General features: G+C 47.9%; 1 protein-coding gene across 7 annotated transcripts in view; it reads right to left on the reverse strand.

Annotated features, from left to right (window-relative positions):
• Positions 1 to 18,381, reverse strand: part of Csmd2 (CUB and Sushi multiple domains 2) — a 543,351-nt gene that overhangs the window by 188,328 nt on the left and 336,642 nt on the right. For all 7 annotated transcript variants that reach the window (XM_057784126.1, XM_057784125.1, XM_057784122.1 and 4 more), the window contains one exon: positions 313 to 639. In XM_057784126.1, the coding sequence (XP_057640109.1) occupies positions 313 to 639 (327 nt within the window). The remainder of the gene's footprint in view (positions 1 to 312; positions 640 to 18,381) is intronic.

The following is an 18,381-nucleotide window of genomic DNA, read 5'->3' on the forward strand; positions in this document are numbered from 1 at the left end:
TTCTTCCTGGGAACTGGGAGCTGGGAGGAGCTGGAAGGAGCTGGGAGGAGCTGGGAGGACCTAGGAGGAGCTGGGAGGAACTAGGAGGAGCTGGGAGGAGCTGGGAAGAGCTGGGAGGAGCTAGGAGGAGCTGGGAGCACCAGCTGACCCAGCAGCAAGACCTGCTTTGGAGCTAGCCCACTGCACTGCTGATCCTCCATGGGAGCACCTTCAATCACTCTCTCAGTAGAAGCTCAGAGGTAGGTACAGTTGCTGGTGACAGAGGGAGGACTCACTGGTAAAGGCGATGTTGGTGACAGAGGGAGCACTTACTGGTAAAGGTGATGTTGAAGCCCCTCTTGCCTGTGGAGTGGTCGGTCTGGAACTCTAGACGGGCTATGTGGCCACTGCTGGTGATGGAGGAGGGGAGCTGATTTCCTGAGAAGGTGCCTAGCACCGGGGCCTCGGCCGTGGCGCCATCTTTAATAACTAGGAAATCAAACTGAGGCTCCACATCGATGTCATTGAAGGCCAGGTGGATGCGGCTCTCAGGCCGGGCCAGGATGAGCCAGACACAGTGAAGATGGTTGCCGTAGTCCTCAGGGTAGTTAGGAGACAGGACGATCCCAGAGGGGCTGGTGAAGTTGAAGAAGCAGGAAACTGTAAGGGAAGAGCAGTGGAGGTTAGGGGGTACCTCCCACAGTTTGCAGGAGCCACTGAGGACCGGCCCTGGGAGGACGATCTTAGTCTTCACGGAAAGAGAAAGAATGAATGACACCAGGGTTGGGCTGGACTGGCTGGGTGCAAGGTTGTAGCTGGGAAGCATGCTGGGTTCCATGCTGGGTATAGCAATGAAGTGTCCCTTTTGGCAAAAGGCATCTATGGCTTCTCTCTTTCTTTCTCACTTCAATATGCCCACCCTAGGCAGCTTTGCTGTCCTTGGTCCCTTGTGGTAGGGAAGAAAGTATCATTCAAGCAGACTTGAAGAGGCACAAGCTGACCCTTCTCAATTTGGTTTATGGTAGTAAAGGACTTGACTTAATGATACAGGGGTGACTATCTCCCAATAAAAGGGACCACACCCACCTCTTTCCTCTAAATGTCTTTGATAGGAGAGAATCCATGTCAGATCCACAAGGATTCTAACCCCTTCAAACCCCAGCCACACTATGCTGTGTGATCACCATATTTCAGAGGCCAAAGCCTTTGAGGAACAGGACGTGTGACAGAATCCAGACGCTCTGCCCGTTTCCTGTCACCTCTCCCCACTACACCCCAAGGATCCACTCAAGCGGAAGCCTTGAGACATTCTCATGCCAATTCCTAACAGACCCCACAAGGAGGTTTAGGGAGAACACTGCAATGCATGGAAAAGCAAACCAACGTACTAAACCAAAGCTTGAAAGGAAAATGACAGGGTGGAGAGAAAAGAATCGCAATAGCTGTGATGTGGGGAACATAGCAAGACGGAGCAGAAGTTTTTCCATTACTCTAGGAGCCGCCCCGAGTCAGGCAAAGAGTACACTCAGAGGATTCGGATGGGAAAGTAGAATCCCTGGGCAAATGTAGCACATGCCAGTAGGGAAAGCACAGAGAGAGAGAGAGAGAGAGAGAGAGAGAGAGAGAAAAAAAACATAAAAATCAACACCAATGGGGTTGCATGAGCGCTCACGCATGCCATCATTGCGGGCTGTTAACTAAAGATGCGATCTTTTGGGGGAGGTAGTGTATGAACTTCTAAGAGTCACAGACTACTTCACACTCCAGCTCCGTAATCTCTAGGAACTAATTCAAAAGACAAAGAGACACAGGGATAAAGATGTTGATGGTGACATAATTCCATCACAGAGGAAAAATGCCAACCACCTATATGTCAGCCCAATAAAGGGAAGTAAATTATAGTCTTTAATGTGGTGCGGTGTGAAGGCAATCATTAAAGTGATAAATACGACCCTGTGGAAAGAGCGCTATCATTTTAAGTAAAATAGTAGGTCATAAAATTATACGTGTACCTTTGATGATAGCTATTAAATGCTTGTTTATATATGGGTAAAGATTGGACAGGAACCCCCAAATAAAAACTGTATTAGGGTTGTAGGTTTCTGGGAGACTTCTTTCCAAATGAAATAACATTTAATTTTTGTGGCTGCAGGCTCATTGTAAACAAACAGAACCACAAAGGGGTAATAATGAACACAGGCCACTGTGTGAGTCCCCCTTTAACACTGACATTTATGCACAGTGTTAATGATACTGCGACTTAGGGACTGGGAGGTGGCTCAGTTGGTGGGCGTGTCTCACAAGGGCCCAAGTTGCCTCCCGAGCACCTACATGAAAAGCTGGGGATGGTGGTACATGTTTGGAGGTGGAGAGAGGATGTCTCCTGGGGCTTGCTGATCAAGCAGCTAAGCCTAATCAGAGAGCTCCAGGTCCCAGGAAGAGATGCCTCGAAAAATAAGGGGGATGGCAACTCACGAGAGATACAGGAGCTTAGCCTCTGGCCTCTATACAGACATACATGTGTGCACGCACACCCACCCACATATACCCACAAATGGATACAGCGCCACACAGATACCAACATGCACACATACTCTCCATGCACGCGCGCGAGCGCGCGCACAACACACACACACACACACACAAATACTGATGCCTGGATGAATCTAATTGAGTTGCTAATTAGAATAAAGCCAAGTTGAAAACGAAAATCATGTTTGCTAGATTTAAAAGACAACAAACACACAGAGGAAGCCCTGGGTCCATGTGTGGCATTTCAGGCTGGCTCTGCTGCCCCAACCATGTCCTTTTCTGAAAGAAGTGTGTCTTTTCTAGCCGCCTCTGGAAGCGCTCCCATTCAACTCGGCAAAAGGAGCCTGGATGCTAAGATCCAGCCAGTTCATCCCTGCGATCATATTACTGCTTAAGTATAGAAAGAACCTGTGCCAAAGGGAGAGAAGGGCATAAAAACACTTTTAGGCAGTGCGAGGTAAAGTTGATGGTGGTGATTATTATGTATTATTGAGCATTTACTAAGTATAGACCCTGCTCTAAGCGCTTCCATCAAAGACCCAATTTAGCCATCCCAGGAACCCCACAGGGTGGGTACTGTTACTAACCTCATTTAAAACAGAAGCCACCCATTCACAGAGAGGGTAAGATGCCAAGGCCACGCTAGCTCATGAAAGGCAATGCCAACCAACTAGGCAGTTGTATTCCAACTCCGGGACTGAAGCTCATAGCCACTCCTTCCAACTGTCTCCCACTCTGAACCAGAGAACGTCCATGGGACCTGAGTCTGCTGGTGGAGACCTGGAGGAAGCTCCTCACATCTGCAGATCTACCTGTCTACCCCAGGCATGGCGTCAGCACCAAGTTAGGCTAGGCAGGGATGTCCCCACACAGTCATGCTATCTCCAGATGTGGACAAGTCCAGATGGAGCATCATACAAAAGATAGAAAAAGGTAATAACCTTTGAGACGGACAGGAGAGAGTCACGTGGTCTGTTAAAGAAGTCTAAATAGGCTTGCTGTGAGAATTTAATTCCTAGCACCTGAGTCTGCTGTCACCGTGCTAACACCTGAATCTTTTTTGGCTTTCTATGCGAAGGCACTGTTTTGCATTGTTTTTCCCACGGTGCTGCTGCGCAGTGAGCCCAGGATCCCTTACAAGCTAGGCAAGTGTTCAACTACTGAGTTACATCCCTAGCCATTAGGGGTACCATTTGGGACCCTGAGAGCAGTTATATATGACAGCTTATCTTGACAATCACCTTGTCACTTGGTCAGCTTATAATAGACTTGCCCTCTTTACTCCAGGAATCTTGCCAACTTGATTCTTTTAACTTCTGATTTAATGGCTGTAGCATCTGGCACACAGTAGGTACTCAAGTAATGCTTAGTGAATTGAATTAGTGAGCATCGTACACCTTGAAAAGATGGCGATATGAGGATGTATGCCTCACAAGCCCATCCCATTCTCAAACTCGGGCACCTCAATTGGCCAAACTCTGGAAATAAATACTTGAATCAACTCAGGAACCTAGGGAAAAATAGGGTAGAGTAACCTGCAAGGCATTTCTCTGAGACATGGTACAGACGTGGACCCAAGTAACACAGGGTGCGATTCAGCTGAATTGTGAGCACTGAGACAAGAGAAAGTTGCTCTCAGACGTCAAAGGTTTCAAGAATGTACTATTCACATAAATATCATAGAATACCACTTGAAGGGTTCCCCCCCACATGCCATGAAGGGATGAATCAAAATGAAGAATTCAAGGACCAGAAAGATGTGGTTCATAAAAAATCAAAAGTCAGCAAAGAACAAATAAATACAGTAAAGAATCTGGTAATTGCTACGAAGGTGACTGTAAAATGGAACGGGAATATAAAACATGTTCCTCGGAAGAGAGCACATCCAACATCATTCCACTCAGAACCCTTGGGTAAAATATTTCAGATTCTACTGATATCATGGGGAAAGGTGGAGCGAGGAGATATGCTAATTTCCTCATCTTGCAAGAAAGTCTGTTTTATAGTTTCTCTGGTTAATTAGAGAAATATAGGTTAGAGCATGTATTTAAAGATGTTAAGTGTAATTAGTAATAGAATATGAAGTAGCTTATCTTCAAAATTACCAAAAGGGGAGAAAGCAAAAGCAGTCAATTTAGAAAGAAAAAAAAAAAGTGGATTTCAAAGGAAGCACCACGGATGTTTAAATGCAAAGCAGCATGCTTTCAAAGGAAGACAAAACGCAATTTGTAACAACAAATGTGTACAGGTTTACCTGCTAGGAAGACAAATCCCTCAACTGGGGATAAAACACACGGCTAAGACAACGAGACCCTGAACAGCGACAGGACAGGCGGAATTACCCAGTCTTTACCCTGGAAGAGGGTTCGAGTTCACCCAAAGCTTGGGACCCCAAATATCACATTTCACTTGGTTGAAGGGGTCTAGACTTTAGGATCATCTTCAATAGCAGCCAGGATGTTAAAGTCCCTGGGGCTGGAGGAATGGCTTGGTGGGTAAAATGCCTGCCAGACAAGTGGGAAGACTGGAGCCGAGACAGCACCCACAGGCAACCCAGGCCTGCAGCAGGCACAGTAGGTACTTCCAGACCTAGGGGTGGGGTTGGGCGGATCCCTGATGCTCATTGGCCATCTGGTCTTGTCAAATCAAAGAACATAAGGTTCAGGGAGAGGTGCTGTCTCAAAAATAAGGTGGAGAGTGGTTGAGGAAGATACCTCAAGTTGACCTCTGGCACCTATGCACGTGTTCCTGTATACATGCATTTACACGCAACACACAAACACGCACACACACACACACACCCCTCTAAATTTAACACTCAGCTCCCGGCTGTTGTGTTACTCCTGATTCTTGATCCTCCTTTAAGGTTAAGAGCTTTCTGGAGAGTTCCCCAGACATTTCTTCTCGCAGTCAGAAGGAGACAAGGCTGATTACTGACACTATTCGAGCAAGGATGTGACCTTTCAAAGCTCTGCCTTTCAGCTCTAGAGATGACCCAAACCTGTCCCAGGGCGGGCAGGCAAAGGAAGTGCTCTCTGACCCAAAGAGCGTCACACTTTCTTGCTCTGGAATATTCCACAAAGATCACATCATCAGCGAATGGGGAAAGCTGGTTTCCTAGTGTCTGGAAAGAGGGACACTGGAAAAGAGTTGGATCACATCACTATCAGCAGGCATCCATCTTAGAGGGTGATCCCGGGATCCACTGTGGCAAAATCTCGACCTTGAGCAAAACTTCGCATCAGAGTGCAGGCTCGAGGAATAATAACGGAGGAAAACTCATTAACAGGTAGGTGTGTAATTACTGTACGTAACAGGAATTTAATATCGATCTTGAGTGGGAAATACAAGAGGCTTGCTAGAAAATTCACCGGGCTTTCCTTTTGGTGTTTTTATGCTAGCTTCGCTGTTTTCAAAATGTCAATTAAAATGGATGGTTGATAAAGCCAAGGTTGCCTTCACTAATCCTGACAAAGACTTAAAGGCCAAAATGATATTTACGGCACGAATGGGAACATTCCAGAATGAAGACATGTCAGTTATGATTTTGTGTGTCCCCAAGGCACCAATCTAGACACAATAAAATATCTAAATCTGAGGACCAAAAAAATAAAGATAAGACAAATCTAAAAGGTCTAATGGATGGTATGTATTAAATGATACCTGTGGCCTTTAAACTTGGGACAAAACCTTTTTTGTGTGTCTGAAACAGGGTCTCACATAGGCCACGCTGGCCTTGAACACCCTACACAGCCAACGGATGACCTTGAACTTCTGACCTTCCTGCCTATATTGGGAAGCATGTGCCACCGGGTTGGGTTTCATTTGTTTCTCTCATCTGTGGCCTTGTTTTGTAGCCCTACCTGGTCCAGTGCTTGCTGCACAGCCCAGGCTTGTCTGAAACACATGGTGATCCTCCTGCCTCAGCTTGCCAATGTTTCACACAAGCTTAAGCCCCATGTCTCTTTGGAAAATGACCTTCCTCGATGCCCACAGGACATTAAAAACGTGGACCGTCTAGTAGACTGCAAGGCTATCTCCATCAAATCAGTCACAGAACAAAACCTATTGCATTATTTGCAGGGATACGAATGTCACCCAGGCTAAGGACTTGCTTGTGCATCCTTTTGGCTGCTAAGCCACCCAAAGGACAGGAAGTGACATTCAGCAGGTGCTCCGTCACTCCATTCAAAATCAAAACCCAAGCTCAACCGCAGCAACTCGGAGGCCACGCACGGACAGGTGTAGAGCCTGGAAAAGGGACCCAGTGACATTTACCTCTGCTCTCTGATAAAGCCATGAAATCAACAATGAGAGAATAAGGAAAAATGCCTCATTTCTGGAAACCGTCAAATAAGTTTCTGGGTTCAAAGGTGAAAGAAGGATTGAGCTGTTAATACCAAAGCCGCTGTGCAGGTACTGGCAGCCCAGTGCTGGAGGGAGGGTGTGGGGTTCAGAGTCTGACCCTGGACTGGATAACAAAGAAATAAAAGCGAAGTGAAGATTTACAGTGGAAGAGTTACAAAGAGAGTAAGTAAACAGGATCATAGGGAGAAGGGAGGACACATTCAGAAGAGTTAAGAGCAGGAAGAAACGGCTGGCTTCTGAAGAGACAAAGAGAGAAATTTCTGGTTGATGTTCTCCAAAAATAGTGTTGTATTCTGTATGTTCGCATGGGTCCAAGCATGTATGTGTGCATGTGTACACACACACACACACACACACACACACACACACACACACACACACCTAGAAAATGAAAGCGGAGGCCCTAATATGAAGGTGATAATCTAACCACAAAAGATAGTAGTCGCTAGGCGGTGGTGGCGCACGCCTTTAATCCCAGCACTTGAGGGGCAGAGGCAGGAGGATCTCTGTGAGTTCGAGGCCAGCCTGGTCTACAAGAGCTAGTTCCAGGACAGGAACCAAAAAGCTACAAAGAAACCCTGTCTCGGAAAAAAAAAAAAAAAAAAAAAAAAGTAGTCAACCTATTAGTGAATGCACTGCTGCGGTCTCCCAGGCAAAAGGGAATCTGAAGGAAAAACCTGAAGGAGTTTAGGAACTGCTGAGTGGGCGGGGCCATTTCAAGGCCAACACTTCACAGTGTTAGGCTTGTTAGCAATAGCCAGGCAGTTTAAAATCGCCCTAATGAACGATTTCCATGACAATGTAGGGATGTTGCGCATATTCATTCCCGCCTCCTCCCACACACCAGGTGTAAAGAGTCACGGACAACACAGCCCTGGTCCAGATATTAAATGCAAGCCCTCTCCCCTCCGACATGCATACGGGCAGGAACAAATCAGCGAAACAATCCTCCAGTTTAGAAAGAGGTGACATGGCCCAGGCTACAATTATACTATATCATGGCATAAAGTGAACCCACTTCCGGGTAAGATCCACACTGATTATTTATTCCGGAACTTACTAAAATATTTCGCCTGTTGATAAACAGATCAAGAGCCAAGCTCTCTGAGAAGAGTGCTGGTGGCATATGAGGTACTAGTTGGCATGCCGGGAGTGTTATCACTTCATTAAGAACAGCAATCGCTGAGGGGGACAAGTTAGGAATTATCCCATTTCACAGACACAAAAACTGAGGCTGAGAGCACAAGTAGCCCGCTCATCGTCACACAGCCTTCCCAAACGGGGCTGGGATGATGAACTCCATTAGCCTGGTTCTCAGCCACGAACGACACCCGATTCCCCTCAGTGGAGGGAAGGCTTGCCAAGCAGACACTAAATTATTTAATGTATTAACACTTGTTATAAAGCTACAATGGAAAAATCTGTATGCGTTGATTACGAATGAGAGCGCTGTAACTAGATAAAGCAAGTCCGCACACAGAGGAGTAGGAATGTAGCAAGCAACCAGGGGCAGTTTCAAGACAGCAGGGTGTCATGACAAAGGGTTAACCACGTGTTGGAAAAAGCAGGCCTGGATCTCTGTGCATCACAGAAACACTAGAGGAAAATATAAGTAGGCCCTGCTTGCGGATGTGGGTGTTGAGGAAGATGATTTTGTTATCCTGAGACAGCCGAAGGCAGAGACGAGGGCATGGCTGCGCCCATCTAGAGGTGAATAATATAAGGAAGATTTGTGTTAAGTTCCGAGATGGGAGAGGAATTTCTGAGCCTCATTCCAAAGTCAGACATCATAAGAAGCGATTACTATTTCATACCGAAGAAACGGGAAACTTTTGCCTTTCCAAAAAGACGATAAAAACAAAAGCTAAAGGGTGAGGAACAGAGGGGGAAATCCATGCCTGCTATGGCAGCCGAGCATTCCCCGCACTTCAGAGACAAAGAACTGCGGGTCAATAAGAGAGATTTCTAACAGAACTACTGGCCACGGAGGTGAAAAGGCAACTCACAAAAGAATACAGCCGGCCAGTGAAGAGACAGAAAAATGGACATTATTACAGAACACAAAAATGCTAAATTCCAGCTATTGCACCACCGTACAAGAACATTAGCATAGAACTATGTGCGTGCACACACACACACACACACACACACACACACACACACCCAAGAAAGGCTGTCAGGGCTGAGGTGTGCAGCTCCGAGTGAAAAGGAGAAACAGAGCCATTTGGACGGGACGGCCTCCAGGGGGAGGAAAGTTTCACTTTGAGACAGTCTCGTGTGGTTCAGGCTGGCTTCAGACTCAGCATTTATCAGGGGGTTGCCCTGACTTTCTGACCCTCCTCTTCCTGTTTCCAACTCCCCAGTCCTGGAATTCCAAACCTGCACCATCATACATTTTGTGTGACATGGGGGGACTCAATCCAGCACGTTATGCATGTTAAGCAATTGCTCCTCGGAGCTATGTTCCCAGGCCCTAGAGTTGCATGGCATTGTTTAGTTTTTATTTTTGGTGAGACTAAATGTATTTGAAAGTCTTGAAACCTTAAGCCTAAGTGTGGGTGTGTTAAATCTTTTTTAATCTTAATTTTTAATTACATATATGTGTGGGAGGGTATGTGAACACATGCAGGTGTCCATTGAGTTCAGAGATATTGGATCCCCTGGAGCTGGAGTTACAGGTGACTGTGAACCACCTGATGTGGATGCTTATAATTGGACTTGGGTCCTATACAAGAGCAAATGCAACATGAATGGCTGAGCCCTCTCTCCCGGCCATACATCTTTCTTGATGTATAATCTATAGTGGTCTTTTGATGAGAAAAATGCCAGATCATCTCATGCCAAAGGAGGCAAGGATGGAAAAGTGAGGACTCCACGGAGCTGTGGCCTTGGTGTCTTTAGTGTTAGAAGTTGAGTGTGTTGCTGTGAAGGCAAGGTCATCCTCAAGGACATTGGGAGGGTTGGGGTGGGCTTAGGGAAGCAGAGAATGCTCTCGGCGGTTTCCACAATCTAGTGGAGAACACAGATGGATTGCTGGGCACTGTTGCAGGCCCGACTGAAATTGGTAACCGTGAACTTACAGCAATGCCAATTTGCCTGCTTGGGTGATTCTCTGCAGCAATGCTCACCAGAGCACGAGTGGCCCAATCAGAGCCTCCTTGCTTCATTGTATGTCTCTGGATCAGCAAACTGAGGCCATCTCTGCTGATGGATAGTGTGGCTGAGCTGCAAGCAGGAGTCTTACAAATGCTCCTGTTTCTTTTTGCTTTATTCATATATATTTTTATATATATATAAATATACATACACACATATATATACACAAGCACACACATATAATAAATGTATGTATGATTTTATTTCATTTTTAAAGAGAAAGCCTCATGTAGCCTTGGCCTGGAACTTGCTATGTAGCTAAGGATGGTCTTGAACTGACCCCTCCCTCAGCCTCCTTAGTGTCAAGACTACAGGTGTATATGCCCTTGCCTGGTTTATGTGGTGCTGGAGATTGAACCCAGGACCTCATATATTCTAGGCAAGCACTCTACCAACTGAGCAACACCCCCAGCCGTCAGCGTATGCTAATATATCACTCAAGTTTCCTTGATAGCGTTTCCGGTGATGGAGATTGCTGAAAGGTGTCGCCATACTTTGTTAGCTCCCAAGAGGCTGTGCGAAGTTCTCCGGCGATGTGCCAGACACCTGGTGGGGCTCATCTTTATTGTAAGACCAACTTCAGCCTTTGTTCCCTCTGAGAATAGCAGAGGTGCCTTCTAGAAACACACACTGCAAGAGGAGCTGCCCAGAGCGTACAGTACTGGCTATGTGTTTCCTGAGCACACGGGGTGTCCCATCAATTCAGATTTGCCATAATCTTACTCTAAAGTGACAAATTGTACTCAGGGTTTTCCATTTGCTTTTATTTTTCAGTTCAGGTTCTACTGCTTGGCTAGGCAGGGTTTGGCCATTGACATCCCTGCTCGTGGAGCATTTTCTTCCCTTGTTTCTGAAACTCTGCCCATCGGCTGTCAGCTCCACACTCTTGCAGGTCTGACTTCTCCATCCGACTGCACCTTCCTACTGGGAAGTCCCCCCTCCCACCTCACTCTGCTACCTTGTAGTGCTCAAGATTAATGTTCCCCATTCCTGGGGTAGCCTGCTGTATCTCTGACTCCTAAGCTATCCCTCCGAGACAGGCCTCTCACGAGATGTGGTCTCCACAATGCCACGACCGAACTCGAGTTTCAGTGGAGTGGTGGCACCTGCTGAATGCCACCCACTGTCCTCCAGACTGGCTTAGCAGTTATAAAGATATTTTATCAAGTCCTTACCACCAGGGATGGTTACCTCCTAATAAGGGAAAAGGAGCACAGGACGGGGCCAAAGGGAAAAGAATGAAGGGAGTAAGACAGGCAGCTCTCAGTAAGCGGGACCAAGGTGATCTGTCTAAGGTAGTGACCTTTGAACTGTGGCCTGAAGCTGAGGAGCCAGATGTCCCCAGGAAGATTACTCCAGTCAGAAAGAACGGTAGGTGCAAAGGCCCCGAGGGCAGAGGGGAATGTGTGTGGCATATGGGAGGGACAGGGGACTCCAGAACAGCAGCGTGTAGTAGTGGGAAAAGGGACGGGGTGAGCTGCAGAGGGTGACAAAGGACTGAAGGGTCATAGGAGGAGTTTGGACTGGATTACAGGAACTGAATGAAGTGGGCCCCAAAGTAGACTCCTGGTTCTCCCAGATGCAAGGACCTAAAAGACTCTGGAATGAAGAAACACACTGCAGACATAATTCTAAACTGCCAGTTACGCGTCTCTACCAGGCAAGGCACTGGCACCTCAGATGTGCAGCCAGAACCAAATCTGTTTTCATTTTCCAAAGTCTCCTTTAGGCCTCCCCTCTGCGAATGACTCCAGAGGCCCAAGTGAAACATACCAGTGCCTTCTTCCTTGTGGAACAGTTCAGTGGTTTTCAACGTGTGGGTCATGACCCCTTGGGGTTGAATGGCCCTTTACAGAGTTTGGATATCAGAGAGTATGCATATCATGTATTTACAATACGATTCATAAAAGTAGCAAAATTATAGTTACGAAGTAGCAATGAAAATAATTTTATGGTTGGGGTCACCACAATATGAGGAACCATACATATTAAAGGATCACAGAATTAGGGAGATTGAGAACCACTGCCTTAGCCTATCAGTGACGCACTTTCTCCTACTGCTTCGTTTTAGCATCTCCTGTACCTGTCGCATCTTTATCACACCCCCAGAGGTCGAGCCCCCTGCCCATGCTGCCCTGCTCCACTCTCAAATTTTAGGTCTTGCTCCCTCTGCAATGCTCCGTGCTGGCGCCATCTGGATCACCCAAACTGTTGGATACCTCAAACTGTTCTGTTCTGTGCCATGCTTGTTTGGCGCGCTCTAAAGACTCCCTGCTGTACAGAGGATGAGGTCTAGACTCTTCAAAGGGCGCAAGACTCACAACGGCGAAAAGCCAAACACTTTGATCCTCATCCTCCTGCCTGAGTAAGTCCCACATCCCAGACAGACCCTAGAACTGGCAGATCTACAAACGTGTAATGCTCGCCCTTGCTCACCCTGCATCTGTTTTTTTTTCCTCCAGGCTATTTCCATTTTCTAGAGTGTTCTTTTTCTCTTGTTCACCTGTAAAACATTCAGCACCATTTCCGGAGAGTGATGTGGGCCCTGCCCACTCCACGCTTACCTTTCCTTAACTGTAGCCATGGAGTCTGTAGATCAGGCTTACCAAGCCCATGGCTATGACATCCATAGCTACAACCCCAGCAGACTGAGGCCTAAGGAGTAAAATTCTGCTCTCATAGGCTCCAGATGGCCAAGGATCTCCCAAACTACATCCACTCCCACTCCTGCCTTATTCGCTCCACCTGTATCATGACACCCGCAGCAACACCACCAACAGTCACTATAAGGAAAACGCGGCCGAGACTCACCACCCATGTGCGGTATGGTTATCACTGGGGAGATAACAGTGGCCAAGACACACCTGGCTCTGCCTTCCATTTAATGCAGCAATCGCTGTATTTTGTAACGGATGGTGCTAGCTCTTCTCCCCACCCCTAGTCTACAGTCTGGTTGACAATACCCTCTCTTCTACTATAACTGATCTTGGCTTGGGCCTGTGATGGGCCTTAGAACAAGGAACTGTGCACGAACACGACCCAGACATTTACAAACCGAGTGGGGTGGGGGTGGGGAGTGTTCTGTCCCATGCCTGCCTCCCGCTGTGAGAACGGCACTCTGCATGGGCTGGTTCCTGAATGAGATGCCACACGGGGCCAACAGAAGCGGGGTTTATATACAACCCTCATGGACTGAGACACTGATGGTTGCAGGACACAGCGGCTTGGGGAGTGGTGAGGCCACAGGTAAAGCTAGAAGGGGTCTGAAGGGAGTAACCGGTAATGGATGCTCTTCTGGAAAGGTGGCTAGAGAAGGCCTTTGGGAGGATACAGAGGAGGGATGGTGAGGAGAGGCCGTGCTGTGAGGGCATTAAAAGGGCAAAGAAAGCGTTCTGAGGGAAAGACGGGCAAGGGGCAAAGGAGAGAGGGAAAAGGGGCCACTGCAGATGGGTTCTTATCCCTTCGTGCTCGGGATATCCCTTGGCATCCCAACTGTCTGCTTGGCACAGAGTCAGCTGAGTCATGGCTAGGGTAGGCATTTCCCAGATCAAGAAACTTAAAAACAATGAAAAGGTATTACCTAGAACAGAAGGTGCTGGGATTTCTCCTAAGCAAACTGGAGTATATAGGCACCCCCCCCCCCTTGATCCCTTTCACCCCGGTCACCAGTTACCCTTCATCTTGTAGCAGCAGTGTTCTGGTCTATTCTCCTCACTCACCACTCGTGCCCAGCCCTACACTGAAGCTTTTCCAGCCAGGTCTGGCAATTAGGTTCTTGACCTTTGTTCTCGGGGTTCCTTTGAGACCGGCTAGGTTCTTGCTATCGAACATGTGTCCCTTATCAACACCACCTTTAGGGTATGATCTGGGGATATTCTGAAGTCGGGTAGCTTCTTGTCACATCTGCACAATCCAGCCCACCTAGTCAGTCTTGGTGCTTAGCCTCGCCTCCAGTCCCCCAGCATAGCCAGCCCCCCAACTCCGCTATTCACAGTTTCCAGATGCTGGCTGAGGCTTCGTGCTACCAGCTAAGATGACGAAATCCGGCAGCCTGTGAGGCAAAGCATGCAGAAGGTTCCTTGATCAATATCCCTGACTAAGTAGCTGAGTCTGAACTTTGGGGTCTCAGTTTTAAGCTTGAAAGCAGACCACGACTTCTTTGGAGAATTATGTGGAGCTTGTGAGCCCTAAACAATGTGGGTTCGGGTGTCAGTTTTCCTGCTGAGGGACTGGGAAGAAAGGTTTGCATTTTACACCTACTGAATCTGTTTTTACATGTCTAAGAACAGACCAATGACTTGTAAGCCATAGCTCTATTGTAAAGACTCAGTGCATTGGGGCCTGGCCGCAAAGGACAGACCGTGCCTGCCGCTTAGGAGGGTGAATTCAGTTCCTGCTGATGTTTGAAACAAGGAATGTGGCCTAGGTCTATGGCTCAAGGCAGGGTCTACCCTCACACTTTCTCTCAGCAACTCTGCTGGTCTCAACCAAGATTGTCCAAGCAAGGCAGTAAGAGACACAGGTCTCCCACCTTCCCTGGAATATAGCCTCTACCAAGCCAGACCCCAAACCTAGGGTTTTCACTCTCCTCTGTGGTCAATCCATACCTAGAAGATTCCAGATGGACCCACTTACAGGTGGTGCACCCCTTGGGCAGAAATTGTGACGTAAAGGATGTCCTGTCAGCTTCCTTGGGGTTGACGGACTACATCGCCTGGACTGGAGCGGTGTGTGTTCCGAGTCTAGAGTCTCTAGTGCGATTCCAAGGAACTGAGACACATGGGATAGAGCACGGTACCCAAGCATTCAGTTCTTCTGTCCCCAGCAATGGCTGTTCACAGGCGTGTCTCACCTCTGACCACAGCTACCTGGGCCCAACCTTTAAGAACTCGGGGTGACTCTAAGAGGTTTGTATCTTTGTTCCATGAGCTTGCTTTTTGGGGTCCTTCTAGAGTTAACTTTAGTTCCTATTATCCTGGGAAGTCAGGCCCAGGATCAGGGCGGAGAAAATACCAATCTATGCTGTCTCCTGAACTCAGAGGAATTCAATACAGGGAGTGGCTACATCTCCGACAGCTCAAATGGTGCTGTAAGCCCGGGTTCCTGTGGCTCTCAGGCCTTCAGGTCTATCCTCATCCCCAAGAGCTGAGCTCTGTCATAATCTGACATGTTACCCAAGGTAGTTTTGGCAGGGCACCCTCATGGGGTACAGAGACAACCTCACGCAGTTATGCCTCAAGCTGCCACCCAGTGAAGACTGGCGAAGAACATGGAGGGTCATTTAGCATGATCACATGGAAGTGCATTTACCCCCCAAAAGACGGGCACACGGAGGAACACACAGCCTGAGGAGTCTTGTACTGTAAGTCCTCTGTAGAGCCTCACTGGAGTTTACACAGAGCAGGAGAGCTAGCAGCCCTGCTCCGGAAACCCCATCCCGTGACGGCCCTACAAGATGACCGTTACACATGAGAGCTGGAGAGACAACGATAAACATGAGGCTCCCACAGACAGGCGAGTTAAACCTTCCTGAGCACCACGGAGCCTGAAGAAACCCACAACCAGGAAGGCTGCACTTATATCCCAGGCTGATGATGAATTCTCCGAGGGGCTCAAAGAGCCGGGAACGGGCACTAACAGAGTCTCAAACCCCAATTCCAACACAGAAGCTGCGAGAACAAATGCTGGCCTGGGAAGCTCAGCAGATGCCTCCACAGCTCTCTGAGTCAGACACGGGGGAGCTCAAGGAGAAGAAGGCACAGCCAGATCCCTGGGCATCTGACAGAAGAGGCCCGCTGGCATGCCGTCACCGCTGGAGGCACGAGTGGGAGCTGACGGTGATAGCCCATTGCGCCGCCAGGCCAGGTGACTGCGCATGGCTAGATACCACAGCCTGGTCAGTTTCCCCAGTCCCTGTTGCACCCAGACGCTCCTTCCTAAAAGTCTAGACCAGGATTTGGATTCAGCCGGGTTCTCACTTTAGTTCTGGATGGATTCTGGGATTGGAATAGATTTTCACTGTGCCATAATCTTCTGAGAAGACTTTGGAAGCTTTGCAGCTAACTGCAACATGCTTCTTCCTCCCTTCCTGGTGACCACATATATCGGTGTAATTAATTTGGAGATCGCTTTGTCATAAAAGCGTGTGTTCACCAAACAACCAAGGGCTCCTGGAGGACCATGGGAGAAACATCCCCTCTACGCCCCCTTCCAGCACAGCAATCAGTGAGCAGAAACCCTCTGCAACCATCCTGCTACATTGAAACGAGAGGAAAGCCGAAAACCGCTACAAGATGTGAGGTCCAAGCATGGCGCCATTCATCCTGTCCTTGCTAGGATACCAACGTGCAGCTAATAGTCCATAGACTCCAGGAGACTATGACAGCTGATGCCTGGCCAGTCCCAATGTCCGATCATAATATATCACTTCATGTGCCCACGGTGCCACACCTCACAAGCTGCCATCTCAGCATGTGACCAAACATCTCAGAAAACACCATAAAAATCCCTAAGCGGCTGCCACACATTAGGTGTTTCACGTTAGTGCTTCAGAAATCTTAATATTTAGATCACATAGGAACATTCTAGAACTATAATTCCTGGGTTCGGTGAACAAGAAATTTCCGAGAACGAAGCCAGGAATTTCATGTTTTAAAATGTTCATGTGTGATGCTCATAATGAGCCGGGTTTGGGTTTGTTTTAGACTGAACAGAGCCACCCCAGACACTTCTTTAACACACAAAGTATTTATTTAAACAAACAAACAACCCCTCCCCCTCCAAAAAAAGAGTAGAGAGTGTAACAAGAGATAGATGCAGGATCCATACTGGCCTGATGCTACCTCCTTGGCCATTCTAATAGAATGCATGCAGGGAGCATCCACCAAGAGCCTTTGCTTTCTCTGCCCCTGGCCGGCTCCGTACCTGTGTCCCACAGATCTTCTACTTAGAGCCAGATTCTAAGCCAAGCGTACACTTTCTAGACTATTCCATTGCTACACGTTAGTGACTGAGGTGTAGGACAGGTCCAGACTTGGCATCTGGTGTGTGGGGGACAGCACAACTTACCCACAGGCTCTCTTCCCTCTCTTGATGACCCTTCCTCAGTGCTATGTCCCAGCTAGCACTGGGACCCTTGAGCTGGATCTTGACTTCTCAGTTTCTGCTCTCGGCATTGTACTTTTCTGTCACTGTGGCCCCTGCCTGGTAGACGGATACATGCTACAGGGGTAGACTCTATTACCCAGAAGTCTCCTCTCCCCATAGTGCATATTCCAACACAGATCTGGCCTGGTCTGACAGTGTTGACTCCTTGACAATGCTGGCGGTAACCAGTGTGAGCCAACTTTTTACCTAGAGTCAATTCCTTCAACCTTGGACTTTCTCAGCTCTGACATGCCTTATCCAGGTTGACCCCAGGGCATCACAGTGCTTCACAGCCATGGCCACCATGCCCATTTCCCACGCTGTGATAGACATTGCACGTCCTGAATCTCTGGTGACCCACTCTATATATTGTCAGCCCACAGGCATTCCCCACTCTGCATATCTCTAGCAAGGCCAGGTCACAGGTTCTTAGTGGCCAAGTTTTTGAGGACTAGATGATAGAGGGAGGGGTACCCTAGAACTCCTGAAGCTCCTGGCTTATTTCCTCAGGTCCTCTGAGGTCAGTGGGACCTTGATGGAAGCCTTGAGGAATGAAGATGTTTCCTTGAGCTGAGGAAGTTCATACAGCTCTTATGGCAGTCTTGCCCCATCACAGAGATCCTCAGGAGAGTTATGCCCCACACAAAAGCTGACACTTTCAGATCTTGGCCCATCCCAACCCTGGCTCCGAGCATTTGAAAAATGCAATTTCTGAGGGCTCTTGCTATTGTGATCATCTTCTCTGGGCCAAGGGAAAGGCAGTTTGAAATGGGAAAATTTGGGATTGTATCTTTACAGGGAATACCAGGTGCTGGCTACAGTCAGTTGGGAACAACGAAGGGTAAACTTCATCTGGGCATGGTGCACGGTACAGAGGTAGGTGGGTTATCTGGGCATGGGACAGAGGTAGGCAGTATCGTCTAGGTATGGTGCAGAGGCAGGCAATGTCGTGCTCAAAGCACCTGTCAGTAAGAAGGCAAGTAAGGAGCCATGGATGTGGCCTGTATACAGCAAACAACAGAGCTGTTATATTTAGACAAATGCAAGAAGAAGAAGAAGCAAAAGAGACACGTCAGTGTCTAGGTGCGAAGCTGTGTATTAGGAAAGTGTCTATTTTCTTCAAGTTAATGTGTAGTTTAACAGGCGCGCACACACAAAATCCCAGTAGGCTTTTATTTTTATTCTGACAAAGTGATTCTA

The sequence above is a fragment of the Chionomys nivalis genome, chromosome 11 (assembly GCF_950005125.1).
Source record: "Chionomys nivalis chromosome 11, mChiNiv1.1, whole genome shotgun sequence".
Lineage (NCBI taxonomy): Eukaryota > Metazoa > Chordata > Mammalia > Rodentia > Cricetidae > Chionomys > Chionomys nivalis.